The 19,364-nt window shown below is 36.2% G+C and overlaps 1 protein-coding gene across 13 annotated transcripts in view; it reads left to right on the forward strand.

The window, feature by feature from the left end:
* Nucleotides 1-19,364, forward strand: part of fmt (phosphatase 6 regulatory subunit 1-like protein fmt) — a 61,474-nt gene that overhangs the window by 2,773 nt on the left and 39,337 nt on the right. For 8 of the 13 annotated variants that reach the window (XM_076184351.1, XM_076184352.1, XM_076184360.1 and 5 more), the window contains exons 1-7: nucleotides 311-405; nucleotides 9,928-10,003; nucleotides 14,851-14,930; nucleotides 15,293-15,475; nucleotides 15,830-15,920; nucleotides 17,692-17,862; nucleotides 18,650-18,822. In XM_076184351.1, coding sequence (XP_076040466.1) covers nucleotides 326-405; nucleotides 9,928-10,003; nucleotides 14,851-14,930; nucleotides 15,293-15,475; nucleotides 15,830-15,920; nucleotides 17,692-17,862; nucleotides 18,650-18,822 — 854 coding nt within the window. In that variant the 5' untranslated portion in view covers nucleotides 311-325. Of the gene's footprint in view, nucleotides 1-148; nucleotides 171-310; nucleotides 406-2,482; nucleotides 2,596-9,927; nucleotides 10,004-14,850; nucleotides 14,931-15,292; nucleotides 15,476-15,829; nucleotides 15,921-17,691; nucleotides 17,863-18,649; nucleotides 18,823-19,364 lie in introns of those variants that run through there. The other 5 variants (XM_076184356.1, XM_076184357.1, XM_076184358.1 and 2 more) reach the window with 4 other exon arrangements.

The raw sequence follows: 19,364 nt of genomic DNA on the forward strand, positions 1-19,364 counted from the left end.
TTATGAATGAAAGGTAGTGTCGTAGTTCTTAATGTATTTATATTTATACATTACCTGTAGTTGTGTTTACCAGCAATTTATTGTAGAATACACGAAAATTTTGTTGCATAAACAAACCAGACGGAAGGGGAGTCAGCCAAGTTCTCAGGGATGACACACGACAAATGACGGTAACAAAGTTGTATAGTGTTATAGTTTTCTTCTTCTGTTTTGCTCCAAGACATGATTGGTTTTCGTGTAGTGACTTTTGGTCCAGTGAAATAATAACAGTAGAAGATTTAGAACGAGAAAGCTTTCAATTTATGAAAAGGAATTATCATTATGTATGCAACCTTCATCTTGGAACTGTTACAACTGTATCTCACCTGATGCGAGATATTTTAGGTTATTGGAATCCTTAGAAAGGTATTTCTGGTATTAAATAGTTACATAGTGTAGTAAATTTGCAGTCTCAAAGTGACAGATTTTAGATAAAAATAATATATGTGTCCCATAGCATGTACACCAGTGGCTAATTACAGTAAGTTTCTATTGGGAAGAAAAATATACATAACACAGTGACAGTCATCTGTCTTCAGTAAATCTAGGGTTTTGGACAATAAAATTCAGTAAGATTCCAGAAACATGCAAACACAGGTATTTAACAAAACTTATTGTCCAGTAGATCCTAACCTAACCTAATGTAACCCTTCCATAGGAAAAATTAGGTCTTTCAAATCATCAAATGGGAACAAAAAGTGAAAATGTGTTTGCATGTTATTGGAAGTGAGCTCTTTTTTCTGAGGAACTTTCACAAATTCTTAGGAAATGATACCACATAATTATAGCTGAAGTGTGTTTTATCTTTTTTTTTTTTAGAAGTGCACACCTATGTGATGTAGCAATATTCATTTTGTAAATTATAATACATCAACATAATCTATGTTTTTGTTAGCAGAAATCAATAACAAAAAACCATGCTAAAAGTAAATACACAACTAAACAGAGCTGTGATAATAGGTTTGAGACACCATGTTCTTGTCTAACCAGTCCAGTCAATGTTTGATGATGGCATATAAGTATTCTGAGTGTTCTCCCACTCCAAGTGACATCACCATGCTACTTGTATTTAAAACAGTGCTACAGAGCTGAGCTTCATAATTTTCTTCAAGCTATGAAACTCCTGTACATCTGGCTGTCCGATCGGACGCCAAAACCAGCTGTCAGTATCCCAGTTGACAACGATGACACTGATGACCTCTAGAATTACAGGCACTGCATTACTAAATGTAGGTTAGGTTAGGTAGGTGCTTGCTGGTCAGCTCAGCCCTTCGCCAACTCTGCCTTCTGGCTGCTTGAGGTGCCATCTTTGTTTTGATAGACATGGAAGTCAAATAAAATTAAGTATGATAAATTTGTCTAAAACTTAACTGTGATGGGATGATTTGGTTGAGTAGATGGGTGAAGTGGAACCTACAGTAGGTAGGTTAAGTAGGATTGTAGGTTAGGTTAGACAAATTTATCATACATTAATTTCTTTGGCCTTTGCATCTATCAAAACAAAGATGATGTCTCAAGGAGTCACCATGGCTTTGTTTGTTAGGGTATCATTTTTAGCGACATTTTCTGCTATTGATTTCCACCAAGAAAAACATATATGATGTTGATGTATTATAATTTACAAAATAAATATTTAATTTTCTATTGCTATATTTTGTGTAAAAGGTTTGTGAAAAAAGGAAGTTGAAAATTAGTGTGGGTAAATGTAAGGTGATGTACAAGGGGAGAGGATGGCAGCAAATTGGAAGTAAGTATTAAGGGAGATAGGATGGAGGAAGTGGATAGCTTTGGATACTTTGGCGCAGATATGGTGGGAAAGGAGTGGAAGTGGAATTTAGATTGAGAGAAGCAAGTAAATGCCTTGGGGCATTAAAAAGTGTAATGAGAAAGACATTTGGGAATAGATGCTAAGTGGAGATTGTATGAAGGGGTGATTGTGGCGGCAGCACTGTATGGGGTAGAAACATGGAACATAAGGGAGGAAGAGAGAAAAAGTTTAAATGTGTTTAAGATGAAATGTGTGAGAAGTATGGTAAGGGTTACTAGGATGGATAGAGTAAGAAACAAGGAAGTGAGGAGGAGAGCAGAGATGGAAAAGGAGTTGGGAGATAGGGTTGATGAAAGAGTATTGGGATGGTTTGGACACATGGAAAGAATGAGTGAAGAAAGATTAATTGTGAAAGGCAGAGGTAGATGGAGTGAACATGAGGGGCCGACCTAGGATGAGATGAATGGATGGGGTAAAAGGGACTTTGGGAAAGAGGGGAATGTCTGTTGAGGAAGGACGGGAGAAGACAGGAGATAGTGGTGAATGGAGATGATGCTGTGATGTATGGAAGGGAGTGGGTGGGAGATGGGGGAATGTGGGAGTAAGTGTGAATGATATTTTGACACAGCCCGAAGGGATTTCTCTCCGTCTTCTCTTTTTCTGCATGAGGGGATGGAGAAGTGGGTGGTCACCAATCAAATGAAGCGGCCTTGCTGTGTCTTGCTGCATTGCTTCTGACCCAGGGAGATGCAGGGATGCCTCATCATCCAAGAGGATTCAGGAAAAAAGTAAAAGGAGGGGTGGAGAATGGGAGTGGATTTATGCATTTGAATTTGGCTACCTCCCTTGTAAGGGGGGAAAAGGCCCTTGGTGTATGTATGTATATTGCATAAGTGTACACTTCTAAAATTATATTTTATTTTATCTATTTATTTATTTTACTTTATATATTTTTTTCAAACTTTTGTAGATGAAATAATGTTTCTTCTAGAATGTGTTCAATGCAGATTAGTTTCTTAGATTGTAACACCATTTATTTTGCCCCATCTTCAATAAAGGGTGAGCAAATTATGTTTGCAGATAGGACCTCTAGGATTCTTGTGCTATCCATAACAAACACCAAAATGAGAACAGTATTATTAAACTAGTACATTAATAAAACTGAATTGTTATGACCAAGGATATTTATACATATATACCATATACTGTATATATATAAATATATATATGTATGTATATCATTTTTGATGTTGGATCTAGTATGTGGTGAAAGAAAAGAACCTAATGAAACCTAAATTAACACCAGAAAATATTGTATGACGGAGGATTTTTTTTTTTTTTTTTTTTTTTTTCATTTTCTCTACCGTTGGGAGTACAATAATATGGTAGTGAAATTGCTGAACTTGATAGTAGCATATCAGTTTTAATTGGAAGTGGTAAGTACATACTGTTAAACCATAATTGTGGACTTTTGTATGGTGTTTGGACAAAATAGGGGAGGGTGATTCTTTTCTGCAAAATTTTCTTAGTTGATTAGTTTTCATAAAAAAAAAACGAAAAAATTATTTGAGGTGAGAAAGGAATGGTGTTTTGTGGGAATAGATTAGTTTCGGCTGGTGGATTCTGGTGTAGAAGAATTGCACTTAACTTCATTGTTATTGTTTTGAGCAGTATGGAAGGCAATGGGGACCCAAAGTGTTGAGATGGGGGGCAGGTAGAATGGGTTGTTTTTATTCATGATGTGGGGGGGTGCTATTACTCTTCCACACAAATATTTATTAAAGTGGGACAAGAGAAAAACAAGAGGACATGAAAAGAAACTCAAAAAGGATAGATATAGAAGAGATCTGAAAAACAATAGTTTCCCACACGAGTGTCTGGAACAAATTGGATATGGCAACATTGTGTGCAAAAAATATACAAGAATTTAAGAACAAACTAGATGGTGAAGATGCAAAGACGGGTCACTACAAGCATAGCTCTCTTCCCGTATAATACAACTAGGTAAAATACACATGTACACACACCATGGGGACACACCACCAGGGACACCATGAGTGTAGCTCCTCATTCTGTAAGATACAACTAGGTAAATACACACACACATTTACTTCCCATGTTAATTATTACTAGGTATTTCCTGGGGATAGTTTTTATTGAAAGTAAATTATTTCATAAAGTTATCCATCTAAGAAGAGAAAGAATAACAAATGATGCCTCAAGTTTCATCCAATGGAAATTCTTAGCCCTGTAATGGTAGGCAGTAGTCTTAGATCTCCTGGGGAAGAAACATTGGGCTGTTGTTTATGTTGTACTAGTGTGAGATTATTTCTGTGTTACTGGCTTATTTTATCAGAAGGAAGTGAGCTGTCACTTGTTGGTAGTTCTCTTTATGTGAAAAAATAGAAAATACAGTCAGACATGAAATGGGGAAATCTATGGCCCTGCCCAGAGACTTAAGTTTCAGCTCGTTAGGGATGCACCTCCAGATTGAAATGGAGAACCAGGTACCAGTCTTTGGTGGTCGTGATAAAAAATAGATAAATGAATGAATAAAATAAGATTATAAAAAAGTGAGACTGATTATTGTCTGGAAATAGAGTAGTAGTTGCATATCAGTTTATTTATTTAGAAATTCAGTAATGCTGCCATCATTCGTTGCTTATGTGTATTTTGTATATAATTTCCTTAAAATTAATATATCTCTTAAAAGCAAAAGAAGGGAAAATGGGACTGATTGCCAGTTAAAGATAATAAATGTTATAAGTTTGATTTATTTTGAAGTTCAATAATGCTGTGATTATGATATTTGATTTTGACTTGATAAAAATAATTTCCTAAGAATAGATAGGCCTCTCAAAAGCAAATAAGAGATAATTTTGAAGACGTTTACTGTTTGAAACTCCAGATGATGGTTTTTCAAGGTAGTGAGTTTAGCGTGGTTTGGTGGATATCACGAAACTGGTCGATATCCCATGACAAAGGTAGCTAGGCAAACAGAGATCACATTTTAGAAAAACCGAGTAAAATTTATTTGAAAAGTTTTAGTTATTTCAGGATTTAAACTCATTTAATGGGTATATATTGGCTGGTTTCACTGGTTTTCAACATATTTCACTTGGATTTGGTCAGTTTTGACAAAGTGTCGGACTCTTGAGATCATGTTTCAGGTAACTCATGTCAAAACAACTGGGAGGCCATCTTATAAGATTTCAAGAAAGGTGCATGTCATTCATTCACTTTAATATGCTCCCATTTGATATGTTATCTTGCACTTAGTTTTATGTAAGTGTAATTTACATTTCAGTTTGCTGTACTGTATTACTGTATTCATCATGTCTAAGCAATTATGAGGCTGGCAAACCCAGAAATTCTAAAGGGAGTGAGTGTTGATGTATATTATTCAAAATTTAAAGGCTGGTGTTTAGTGCTTTTAAATGTGACTTTGAATTATTATGATTTACCTTTAGCATTGGTCATTAGGTGCACTCATGGGTAATAACACCACATACCAAGGTTGAGTGTTAATCCTGTAGTATGTGTATGTGCAACAACACTTGGCATATACTTAGTATGAAAAGTTATACTGCTATAATTCTGCCTTATACTCCCATTCTTTAGCAAGTTTATTCTTAAAAGTCTCAACGTTGATAGCATCCACTGTGTCCTGGCTTAGTTTGTTCCACTCTTCAGCAGCTCTGGATGAAAGGAAGTGCTTCCTTGGTCCTGGTTGATGATGCACTTGTAGTTTTAGGTTAGGTCCTCTGGTGGTGGTGCTGATTGATGGCTGGAACATTGTTTTGCCACAGGAATTACACTCTCATTGATAGTTGGTTTGGTTGATGTTCTTTAATACCTTGAAGACTTGGATGACATCAGTTCGTCAAAAATGCAGAGTGGGAAGCTGAAGGTTAGTGAGTTGCTCTGAATATGAGAGGTGAGACAGTCCATTGACCAGTCTTGTGGCACATCGCTGAACTTGTTCCAGCGCATCTTTGTCCCTTTTCAATCTTGGATTCCATACAATGGAAGCATATTCCAAGTGGGGCTGAACTAGACTTATACAAATGCAGGAATACAATCTTATCCATAGCTATGAATGTGTGCCTAATTGCCCTGAGTACTCTGTTAGCCTTGTTAACTTGTGCTTGTATGTGGTTGGTTAATTGTAAAATGTTGGTGGACAGCTGTGAATAACTGATAAGAACACAATTGTAGATATGCTGTGGGCAACAAGAAGTGTTGGATATTGATGATCCTTCTTTCCTATTGGGGAAGGAAATGAGTAAATAGAAGAATGATAACATACCTGATTTAGGAAAATTCTTAGTTTTAGTTGTGGGACTTGTCCAAATACGAAGAGAGATCAGAAAACAGAGAAAATTAATGAAATAGCAACAGTTATGAGGAAAATGACAACTGAAATAGAAGAATGTGCAGACTCAGTAAGATGCAGAAAGTAACTATCTCAATAATATGTATGTTGCAAATCCTATTTTATTACAATTAATAGGACTGTTGCAAAGAAGTGTGTTCATAAATACAATATATATACTGGTAAGAAATATACTAGATAGTGGTAACATTTTATTTACTGTAAATGTAAAAAAAAATGTTCCAGTAGAAAGGAAATGAATCATTCATTTGTATTAAGTGATGAAATGTCAGAATTTTACAACTCGCAGGAAGTCATATATCAAGAGAAATTTTTTGAAGCAAGAGATGAATAACAAGATAGATTCTGAGATTGAAAACCATGAACATGTATCCAGTAATGCTTGAAATGATCAGAGAAATAGAAAAAATGGAAATGAACTAGGTAAATAGTACCATGCCAGTAAAATGAAGAGACAAAGGCATGTTGATTGAAGAATCCAGTGAAAATGAGAATACTATAAACATAGAAAATTATAACAGTGTTGAAACACAAGTAGAAAATGTAAAGCAAACTCAGACAGTCACTTGATAGTGAGTTTTGATGACAAGTAGAAACTGAAGGAAGTAGAGGTTGAAAACTACAAGGAAGAGGCAAATATGAAAAACCAAAACTTACACCAAAGAGCAAATTGTGTAATGCATCCAAGGCTGATGATGACAAACAGCAGCATCATCATCATTATCAATTAGAGGCATACGCCAGGGGGTGCATTACTTCACTCACACGCTGGTGCCAGTCCCCACAGTACCTCCGAGCAAGCTTCCATGCAGCCACCCTTCCCACTCTAAACAGTTCTCAATGGGTTGTCTCAACTAGCACCAGCCATGAATTCTATGGAAGTCCCCTTCGTCTCTTCCATTGAGGGTTGTCTCTTGTGGAGACAACCCTGTGAGGATCAGGATAACATGCCACATGCCCATATAGCCAGGAAGAACAAGTTGTTATCTGATTTAATAAAGAACAAAGTTGATTTTAAACTAGTGAACAGTCTTAAGGCAAAGAATAATGATGAACAACATTATATCTTAATATATGCATCTTATCTATTAGGAAATTGACTTGATATAAGAGAACCTATATACCTTATGTAGATAAAAGAACAAATTAGGTAACACTTTGAATATTTCATCATTATAAATGCCTAGGCTTTGCCCATGGTAATAGAAACTCCACAGAACAAAATTGAAAGCAGTCTGAATGTTAATTGAAATTAGATGCTCAATGAGGGCTAGGATATAATTTTCAAATATTGCTCTAAGGGAAGGATTTTTTATTCCAAATGTAGATATTCTATTGTTTATATTTTCTATATATACCAAGCACTTTTTCCCCTTCACAAGGGAGGTAGCTAAAGTCAAAAGGCATACACCTACCCTTACTCATTCCATCCCCACCCATTCCACGCCCACCATCCTTTCCTCCCTCTCATCTTAGTTCCTCATGGATAACAGGTCATCCCTGTATCCCACACATTGCCCTGGGTCAGAAGGAATGCAGCAAGATGCAGCACATCCATAGCAAGGCTGCTTCATTTGCAACACCCCGTCTCCATCCCCCCATGCAGAAAAAGAGGTGGGAGAAATCCCTTCAGGCTGCATCAAAATATCATTCACACATAACCCCTCCCCAACCTCTCCTTTCCCCACCCACTCCTTTCCTTGCATCACTGATCTGTCCACACCCATTCTCCACTCACCCCTATCTCTCACCTCCCTTCCCTGCTCAATGCCCCTTTCACTCTATCCATCCATCCATCCACCTCTGCTCTCCACACCTCTTTTACTAATCTTTCTTCACTCATTCTTTCCATGTGTCCAAACCATTCCAATACTCTTTCATCAACCCTATGTCATCTCCTTTTCCACCTCTGCTCTCCTCCTCACCTCCTCGTATGTAGCTCTATCCAACCTAGTAACTCCTATCATACTTCTCAGACATTTCATCTCAAGCATTTAAACTTTTCCTCTCTGCCTCTCTTTAAGTTTTATGTCTATGCCCCATACAGTGCTATCAGCACAATCACCCCTTCATATGCTCTTCTCTTTCCATCCATTCCCAAAATGTCTATCTCTCACTACATTTTTTAATTCCCCATGGCACTTACTTAATCCTCTAAATCTATAATTTACTTCACCTCCACTCCCCCCTTTCCAGCCACATTCGGCCCCAAGTACCAAAAACTAACCACATTCTCCAGCCTCTCACCTTTAAGACTTACTTCCAAATTGCCACTATCCTCTCCCTTTGCACATCTCATCACCTTCTACCCATATTTACCTTCAACTTTCTCTTATCACATACCTTCCCAAACTCCATCACTAACTCCCTTAACCATTTCAATACTGTTTAAATTCTCGCACGCAGCATCGTCTGTTATGTATGGTGCATCACACTACTTGCATTATAAAATATAAAGTCACTGCTGTATTACTTGTTCTCTTTTACTTTGGGTAATAATAAACACAGAAAACGTTGTCAAACCAGCTCACAGAATCTGGGGGTAACTCATATTCAACTACAAAAAATATATATATAATCAAGATGATGCTGGAATCCTTGTGTACCCACTCGCGCTTCATGATGCCTACATAGGCTCACCTCTCATTTATTTTTCCATTTTCTTTAACCATCTCCAATCCCCTGTCCATTACCCTTGCATCTACCTCCCACACCACCTCATCCATGTACACATTGAACAGCCATGGTGACATGACACATCCTTGATGGAGTCCCACCTTTACAACCACTCACTTCTTCTATTTCTTGACCCTATATATCTGCTTAACCTCCCACAGTGCCTTCCTGTCCATCCTGTTATAAGCCTTTTCCAAATCTATAAAGTCCTAAAAACATTCTTACCTTTCCCTAAAGCTTTCTCACATGTCTGTCTTAGCACAAAAATCTGATCCACACAACCCCTACTTTTCCTAAACCCACACTGTTCGTCATCAATTACTCCCTCAGTTCCTCTCATAATCCTCTCAAAATCCTTCCATAAGCCTCCCCAACTACACTCAACAAGCTGATTCCTCTGAAGCTACTATGCTCACATTTGTCCCCTTTTCCCCTGTAAAGTGGAACTATACAGACACTCCTCCAGTCCTGTAGGACTCTGCCCTCCCTTAGACACACATAAAACAACCTCACAAGCCAGTCCACTATTACTGTACCTTCCTTCTTCAGACACTTTGCATAACACTCATCTGACCCAGGTGCCTTAACTGGTTTCATCATCATGTTCTGTTGGGAGTGTTTTAAAGCTATATTTTGTGTTTTTTGTTAGATGTTTCTTGCTTGCTCCCACATTGTCCAGCACATCAGTCCTGGGATTTGAGGTACCCAGAGCAAATTGAGGATATTTATTCTTAAAACTTATTATCTTTTATGAAGGAGTGACATGTCTTTTCCTGGCTGATATTAATTCTTGATCATTGTCTTTTTTGCCATCTATAATTGCCAAGTCTAATGTTTCTTGTTTTCATTTTTAATTTATAAATCAACACTTTATTCTCTCTCTCTCTTTGTCTTGTTCATTTTTTTTTCTTTCTTTAATTTTTGCTTTCTTTCGTAGAAATATCCCTCTTATATTCCTTTCTTTCAGCCCATACTTATTTTTTCAGGTAGATAATATGAAATATTTTTAATTTAAATGCTAATACTTTTCCCCTTCTCTTGTTCACAGATTATTCAAGATGTTTTGGAAATATTCAGGTTATTACAGCACATCAGCTCAAATAGACACATTACTTCAGAAGGAGGTGAGTATTTGGTTATGTAAATTCTAAAATATGTAGCATATATTGGTAGATGTTTAAGAATATGCATGTGTTTGTGTGTATTTACCTAGTTGTATCCTATGGGAAGGGGAACTAAGCTCATGGTGTCTCGTCTTTGTATTTCTCCATATTCAATTTGCTCTTAAATTCTTGTATTGGTTTTACACACACTATTTTTTTTGTCTAATTTGTTCCATACATCCACCACTCTGTGGGGAAAGCTGTTCTTTTTCAGATCTCTTCTGTAAATGTCCTTTTTAAGCTTCTTTCCATGCCCACTTGTGTTTCTCTTATCCATATTTAGTAAGTCTTCTATATCAAGGACTTCCATGCCTTTCATAATTCTGTAGATGGTCAACAAATCACCTCTTTCTCTTCTCTGTTCCAGAGTTGGCAACTCCAATTTTAACAATCTTTCTTTGTATGATAGTTTTGTTAGTTCTGGGGCCATCTTCATAGCTGCTCTCTAGATTCTTTCAGTCTTCTTTGTATTCTTTTTTTGTACTGGGTGACCATAGTGTCACTGCATACTCCAATTTAGGCCATATCAATGTGACTAGTATTTTCTTTACTATTTCTTCATTCAGGTAGGTAAAAACCACTTTTATTGATCTTAGTAAGTTATATGTTTTGCCAACAATTTTGTTTGTTTGTGAGGGGACATATCTTTTGTGATGAGCACTCCCAGGTCTTTTTCAGATTCCTCTTTACTTCTTTTTCACCAATTTTATATCTTCCTGATGTCCTTTTTTTTTTTTACTTTTTCCAAACTCCATTATGCTACATTTTTTTATATTGAATTCTACTTCCCACTTCTGACTCCATTCCCAAACCCTGTTCAGATCTCTGTAATGAGTCACAGTCCATTTCAGTACTCTCCTTCTTTAACAATTTTGTGTGTGTGTGTGTATTTACCTATTTACCTAGTTGTATTTTATGGGAAGGGGAGCTACGCTTGTGGTGTCCAGCCTTTGTATCTCTCAGTGTCTAGTTTGGTCTTAAATTTGTGTGTGGTTTTCGCACACACCATTGTTGTTTGTTCCAAGTGTCCACCACTCTGTGTGGAAAACTGTTTTTCTTCATATCTCTTCTGTAACTATCCTTTTTGAATTTCTATGTCCTCTTGTGTTTATCTTGTCCCAATTTATTAAGTCCTCTCTATCAAGTATTTCTGTGCCTTTCATGATTCTGTAGATGGTCAGTAGGTAGCCTCTCTCGTTTCTTTGTTCCAAAGTCAGTAACTTTTATTTAGCCAGTCTCTCTTCATATGAAAAGTTTGAAAGTGCTGGGGCCATTTTCGTGGTTGCTCTCTGGATTCTTTCAATTGTCTTTATATTCTTTTTGGTACTGGGTGACCATAATGTTGCTGCATACTCCAGTCTAGGCCTTATTAATGTGACTAATATTATTTTTAATCATTTCATCATCCAAATAGGTAAATGCCACTTCTATTGATCTTAGCAATTTATAGGATTCTCCAACAATTTTGTTTATTTGTTTATCAGAGGATAAGTCATTTGAGGTAATTGCTCCAGGTCTTTTTCAGATCCCACTTTCTTTACCTCCTTAGTTCCAATTGTATATTGTCCTGATATATATATATATATATATATATATATATATATATATATATATATATATATGTATATATATATATTTCTTTTTCCAAATTCCATTATGCTACATCATTTCTTAATGTTGAAGCCCACTTCCCACTTCTGGCTCCATTTCCAAACCTTGTTTAGGTCTCTCTGTAGTGATGTAGTGATTTGCAGTATGTTTCGTTTGTCACTTTCCTCAACAATTTAGCATCATCTGCAAAGAAACTTGTGTAACATTCCACATCATCATCCATGTCATTCACAAAAATAGTGAACATTACTGGAGCCAGTACAGATCCTTGTGGGACTCCACTAATCACCTTCTTCCAACCTGAATACTTTTCTCTGAGTACTACTCTCATTTTTCTACCATGCAGGAAATCCTCCATTCAGTTTAGTAGGTTGCCTTGTATCTTATGTTTTCCAATTTTTTAAAATAATTTTTTGTGTGGTACTTTGTCAAAGGCAAATTTTTTGTGTGGTACTTTGTCAAAGGCTTTTTGTAAGTCTAGGAAAGCACATTCAGCCCATCCATCCCTTTCTTGTATTATATCTATTAGTCTTGAGTAAAAACAAATTAGATTTATGGTACATGATCTTCCCTGTCTGAATCCAAATTGTCTCAAGTTTATTATATTATTTTCTTCCAGGTGTTTTACCCATCTATTCTTGATAATGCTTTCATAAATTTTGGCTACAGTGCTTGTTAAAAGAGACCAATCTGTAATTAGTTGGTTCTTCCTTGTTTCCTCCTTTATATATTGGTACAATGTTGTCATTTTTCCAGTTCTTTTGTATTTTTCCTTCTTTGAGTGAGCAACTTATGTTGTATATTGTCTATTATTTCTTCTTTGCATTCTTTTAGTGTTCAATTTGCAATTGCATCTGGGCCATGTGATTTCCTAATGTCAAGGTTCATTAATTGCTCCATTATTTCTTTTTGTGTCATTGTTATTTCCCTCATGGGGGAGATCACACTTCACTTCCTTCATCCCAGTGCTGTACTTTTTCTCTTGTGAAAACTGACTTGAAGTGATTGTTCATGACTAAGGCCATTTCTAGATCTGTGTATTCTGTATTTCCTTGGCATAGTTTCACCATTTCCTGTTTATTTTGAAGTTTAACATTCATATATAGGATAATGTGGGTTGATCTTTACATTTTTTATATGATGTCTTTTTCATAGTTTCTTTTTTTCTCTCTGCACACTTTTACATATTCATTTCTATAGTTTTTATACATATTTGCCATTTTCCCCATTTTTTTTTCTTTTCTCCATTGTTTCCAAGCTTTGTCTCTTCTATCTTTCACTTCACTGCATCTTCTATTGAACCAACATTTAATGTACAGCCTCTCTTATTTCTGTCTTGATACGTACCTATTCACTCCTTCATTATAGATTTCCATCAAGATCACCCATTTCTCTTCCACTTTTGTCTTGTCAGTGTAGAATTTTTCCCAATTAGCATTTTGAAAAAATTTCTTAAGTTTTCCAAAGTCTGTTTTGTTGTACGATCTTCCTGTTCTGTACTTTTAATTTGTGTGTGTGTGTATTTATTTACATTTACCTCATTGTATCTTATAGGAAGGGTAGCTATGCTTGTGGTGTCCCATCTTTGTATCTCGCTGTATCTAGTTTGCTCTTAAATTCATGTATGGTGTTTGCACACACTATTGTTTTATCCAATTTGTTCCAGACATCTACCACTCTTTGTGGAAAGCTGTTCTTTTTCAGGTCCCTTCTATAAATCCTTTTTTATTTTATTTTCATATCTCCTTGTATTTTTCTTATCACAATTTAGTAAGTCTTCTCTATCAAGGACTTCCATACCACCCTGTGTGGAAAGCTGTCCTTTTTCAGGTCCCTTCTATAACTCCCCTTTTTGATTTTCATTTCATGCCCCCTTGTATTTTTCTTATCACAATTTAGTAAGTCTTCTCTATCAAGGACTTCCATGCCTCTTATTATTCTATAGATTGTCAGTAGGTCACCTCTTTCACTTCTTTGTTTCAAAGTTGGTAATTCCAGCTTTGACAATCTCTCCTCTTATGACATTTTTGAAAGTGTTGGGGCCATCGTTGTAATTGCTCTTTGGATTCTTTCCATTTTCTTTATATTCTTTTTAGTACTGGGTGTCCATAGTCACTGTGTACTCCAGTCTTGGCTTTATCAGTGTGACTAGTATTTTCTTCACCATTTCTTCATCCAAGTAGGTAAAGGCCACCTTTATTGATCTTAGCAAGTTGAAGGTTTCTCCAACAATTTTACTTATCAGTTTATCAGGAGTCATGTCTTTTGTGATTACTCCCAGGTCTTTTTCAGAACCCACTATCTTTACTTCCTTTGTACCAATTTTATGTTGCTCTGATATTCTTTTTTAACTTTTTCCAAATGTCATTATGCTACATTTCTTTATGTTAAAGTCCACTTCCAACTTCTGACTCCATTCCCAAACTTTGTATCTCTGTAGTGACTCGCATTCTGTTTCAGTACTTACTTTCCTCAGCAGTTTTGCGTTATCTGCAAAGAAGTTCATTAACATTCCACATCTTCATCCATGTCATTTGCATAAATAGCAAACATCGTAGCCAATGCTGATCCCTGTGGGACACCACTCATCACTTTTTCCCAGGTAGAATTCTCTCTGAGAACTATAATTTTTCTTCCATGCAAGAAATCCTTCATGCATTTTAATAGTTTTCTTTGTATCCCTTCTATGGTTTCCAATTTTCTTAATAATTTTTTGTGTGGTACTTTATCAAAAGCTTGTTGTAAGTCTAGGAAAGCACAATCAGCCCATCCATCCCTTGTATTATATCTTTTAGTCTTGAATAGAAACAGACCAAATTTAGACCTTCCTTGCCTAAATCTCAATTGTCTCAGATTTAGTATATTGTTCTCCTCAAGATGTTTTGTTTTTGATAACTTTTTCACAAATTTTAGGTACTGTACTTGTAAGGGAGACTGGTCTATAATTTGTTGGGTCTTCCTTGTTTCCCCCCTGTATATATTGGCACGATATTGGCATTTTCCTAGTCTTTTGGTATTTTTCCTTCTTTGGGTGTGTGTGTGTACAGTATAATAAAATCAACCATGAAGAGAAGGAAAGTGACTACATTTGTTTAATGGATCAAGAGGGGTATTAATAGCAATGGAATAAAGTAAAAATGATAAATGCAGCAACAGCAGCAGCAGCAGGATGATTTAATGTTTTCTGAAACCTTCAGGATGTGACTCTACGAGAGCTGATGGATGAGGAGGAGATTCTGCAGGAGTGTAAAGCACAGAACAAGAAACTCCTTGAATAGTAAGTCCTATGAACTACTTGAATAATAAGTTCTTTGTACCAACTAAGTGCATGTTGGTTTACAGTTCCTTGTGATTACCTAGTATGACTTATATAAGCTTGTTATTTCATGACTTGGTCATTAAATGTAATGTTTGTTGGATCTAAGTATCCATTATGAAATAATGAAAGTGTAGCTATTAAAGATTACTTGTATACTTTTCATTTATATAGTTATTTTTTTTTAAATGCTGCATAACATATTTTTCTTTCATTTCTTACTTTTTATGCATATCAACTTTGTATGGTGCATTGTATGAATACCTTGTAAATATAGATTTTTATATAATTGAGTTTTTTTCACATGTTTGTTTCTATTTTAGTTTATCTCAACCTGAGGTTATGGAGGAACTTGTAACCCTGGTAGTGACAGAGCCAGCACCAGATACGGAGCTCAAAACAAGGTTCAAATATGCAAACCTGGCTGCAGAGATTCTCACCTCAGATGTTCCAGTGGTCATCAGTAGTCTGGTATCCAACAAATGTTTACTTGACAAGTTGTATGGGTAGGTAGTAGCTCCTATCTTTTTTACCAGATGTTCAAATTAGGTTTATGTCATACTCACTTTTGATATTGTCATTTGTTTATAAGATTACATGTAAATATAATGTCTGACAATGGTAAAAGGGAAAAAAAATGGAGTAAATGTAAGTATTAAGTGTTTATGGTCAGGAGGTTGAGTATGTGAAAATATTCATGGGTAACTGAGTGAGTTGGAGAAGTATTGGTGTCAGGCAGTTACCAGGCCCATGAAAGGTGGTCCTCTCCCATGCCTAGATTACCTTGATTTTGTGGGTAACAGTACTTAAGTCAAATGAAAAATTGTAAATGAAGCTTGACAAAATTTACTCCGCAACAGTCTGCTGGAACGGGAGAAGCCGTTGAATCCACTGCTGGCCTCATTCTTCTCAAAGGTGCTGGGTATGCTGGTGCAGAGGAGATCAGAACAGGTGAGTCTGTTCCTGCAGAGCAAGGAAATTAGACTACTCTGTTCTTGCAGAGGAAGATGAGAATACCCATAGATTCTAAAGGATGTTTTGATAGAAGCACTCCCTGTTCCTTTAAAGCAGTTTATTTCACAGTTTATTTGAAATAAGAGAACAGAATACCAATTATTCTACATAACAAAAATATAGCTTGTTTCTGCAGAGCAGTTTTTTCAGGGAAACTGACCCAGTGCCAGTGGAAATTTATGTTTTATTGTTTATGGTTTGATTGTATTGAGCCATTGTGTTGAGGAAGACAGAAGAATATTCTCTTATGTATATGGGTATACTCATTATTTTATAATCCTTTATTATGAATGCTGAGAAATGGTAAGTCTCATAACACATTTAGTGAGTTGAAAATGCCATTGTTCTTGCTTTTTGTATTATATGTATATATATATATATATATATATATATATATATATATATATATATATATATATATATTATATGTATATATATATATATATATATCAGTATTGAAGAATGCAAAGAAATTAAGTCAAATGGCCTTATGTTTTACTGTGTTAAACTGGCTTTGCATGGTGCATGTATAGTTCCATGAAGTTAGTGATTGGGTAAAACCAATATGGGATTAGGAGAGGCTGAAGCTGCAAGGATCAAATATGTGGTGAGACAGGTGGGTGAGAAGTATTTGGCAGAAGGATTAGGATGTATTTTACCTGATATACATATGGATGTCAGGCCATGCTCCGGAGGAACCATGTCTTGCTGCTGTGTTGGATTTAAATAGAGGTGCAGCTGATTTTGAGGAGAGACTGAGGCATTTGATGTAAAATTTGGCAATGTGAGAGAAGAAAGTTTTGAGCAAGTTTAGGAAAAATTTAAGTTATTGTATATGTACATAATGTTGATAGTGGCAGATTGAATGCAAAGGTGAATTGTGAGATGCTTGAAAAAGTGACAAGTTTTAAGTATTTGGGGTTGATGTTGTTCTCTAAACTGTCTGGGCAAGCAACGAGGCCCATCTCCCTGAGGAACACCATGGCTAGGTGTTGTTGGCATGCAAGATTGTGTACAATGCAGATTTCCATAATAATGTTGCAAGTATGGGGTGAAGTATTGCATCCTGGGAACAGCTTTTGGTATCTGGAGTTGTATATAATGATGAATGAAGGAGTTATGTGATGGTGAGTCACAGAGCAAAGAAAGGTGAGGCATAGATATTCAGACACATAGTCAGCAATGAAATATACTAGGTTTTCTTTGTCATGATCATGATAAGAACCTCTGAAAAATAGCATTCTTTAGTTCACTTTCAAGAACATTGGTGGTGTGCTTGAGGACCTCTCTTTATGGATGTGGAGATTGTAAAGTGGTGTTTGCAGCATAAGAAATTATAGGGCTTGGCAATTTGTTTTGGTACGCACATATTGCACTAGTTTTTGCAGGGTGAATTGACATTAATTGTGCTTGTGCCACATGATGCAATAGTGCCATTCATTGCACAATTGTCATTTTGCTCAGTCCTTCCTGCCTCTTTTTAACTGGTGCTATGGGATGCAGTAGAGCAATATGGTTACCTGGTGCTGTGTGATGCAAGTATGCCATGTGATGCAATTTTTTTTTTTTTTTTTTTCCTATTTTGGTAGCATTTGGCTCTGAAGTTGCATTGCTTTGAACTTTTTGTTTGTTTTAATGTTGTGCTTGTTGATGCTGCCCCCTGGCCTATCTAGACTCATTCCTATCAATGGTATTTCTTTCTCAAAAGAACTGGTATTCCTATCAGTTCACTTGCTTTCAGGTATTGGATTTTTTGAAATCGAAAGGTGATTTTGTCAAACTCATGGTTCATCACCTGGGTACCTCTGCCATCATGGACCTTCTTATGAAACTCATTTCTAGTGTGGAGGAGGACGAGATCCGGCTAAATGTGCATAAGGTGAGTCACTTTCTCTTTACCCTATAAATTTCTTTGGAAATTTTAATTTTGAATTTGTCATCATCCAAAACAGAGCATTTAAATTTTAACTACTATCTCATGATTTCAGACCTGTTTGTAATTGCTGTTCCTTTTGAATTTCCTATTCACAGAGCAACCCTTAATAGGAATTGTGCAACACTTAGAAAGCCATCGAGGCCTAAGTGCTCATCGTGTAAACCTTTTAGTCCCGAGCAGTGGTTCTTAATATGTGGAATGACAAAAAAATTGTTCCCCATTTGAACTATTGTTATGCATTTCTAAGTCATTTTTAAAAATACGGCATCTATTTTTCTTAGTATGGCTTAGGAAAACTACATTCGGGTTAGAGGCAGTGTACCAAGACTCAGGCACCTCCTTTACAACAGAGCCTGACTGCTGAAGCTGGTTAACCCCCACTGCTTCTGTACTTGGCATCCCTGCCCCACCCACCCACTTGAGGAATATACAGAGCAGACAAGAATAAGTCCCCTTAAGCCTCATCATTTCCTCATCATTTTATAACCATTTTTCATTCACAACCACTTGTCCACCCTCTTGCTTCACTTACATTCTTGAATAGAAGTGTGGTTGATGGAAATGGTTATTTTTTTATATTAACAGAAAAGAGTTAATGTTTTATATTCCTTTTCATGTTTTTATCACATGTAGGGCAAAAGTGTAAAGATATGTATGATGTATTACGTCCACACTTGATGTGGTACAAGAAGGGAACTTTACTGATACCAAGTTGATGGCTTGATTGCAGTGGTTAGGGGAGTGCAATCTGGTGGAGCACTTGGTCGAGATGTTAGCGCCTAATAAGGACAGCGAAGAACATGCAAGTGCCGACACTCTTCTCTGCGAAATCATCAACAATGCACGGGAGTCTTTCACCGATTCATCAGCACAGCGTAATCCTCTGTTAGTATCTATAGAATGGTAAGTTTGGATTCTGCTTACTGGCCAAACCCAAGTGGACAAAACTTCAGACATACATAAAGATACTACATTGGATTCAACTCAGTCTCAAGCTTGGAAGATCATTCCAGCTGTGTATGGGTGGTTGGTGGTATTTGTGAGTAAGAATGCTGAAATTTTTAACTTAAAAAAAAAAAAAAAAAAAAAAAAATTAGGTATAAATTCAGACTTTTACTGTAAGGAAACTCATTCTGCACTGATGTGTCAAGAGGGACAAAATGTATTGCATGTTGTTGAAATCATACATATTCAGGAAAGAAATGGCTGTACGCATTTAGTATCAAGGGAGACCTAGCAGTAAGCAAAATATTAGTAAGAACATTGTCCCCATATCAAAAAGTAGTCCATAAGGAGGGCACTTTCACCATCATAGCCCGCTTTGAGAGGGGGAGTTTGTGACATTAAACTGAATAATTCAACTAGTGGCAGTTGAATTTTACCCTGCTGTTATGGAGTAAATATCAAGTACTAAAACAAATTCAAAACAAAATTAGAGTGACTGA

The sequence above is a fragment of the Oratosquilla oratoria genome, chromosome 4 (assembly GCF_046742065.1).
Source record: "Oratosquilla oratoria isolate Oo_2021 chromosome 4, ASM4674206v1, whole genome shotgun sequence".
In the NCBI taxonomy this organism is placed as follows: domain Eukaryota; kingdom Metazoa; phylum Arthropoda; class Malacostraca; order Stomatopoda; family Squillidae; genus Oratosquilla; species Oratosquilla oratoria.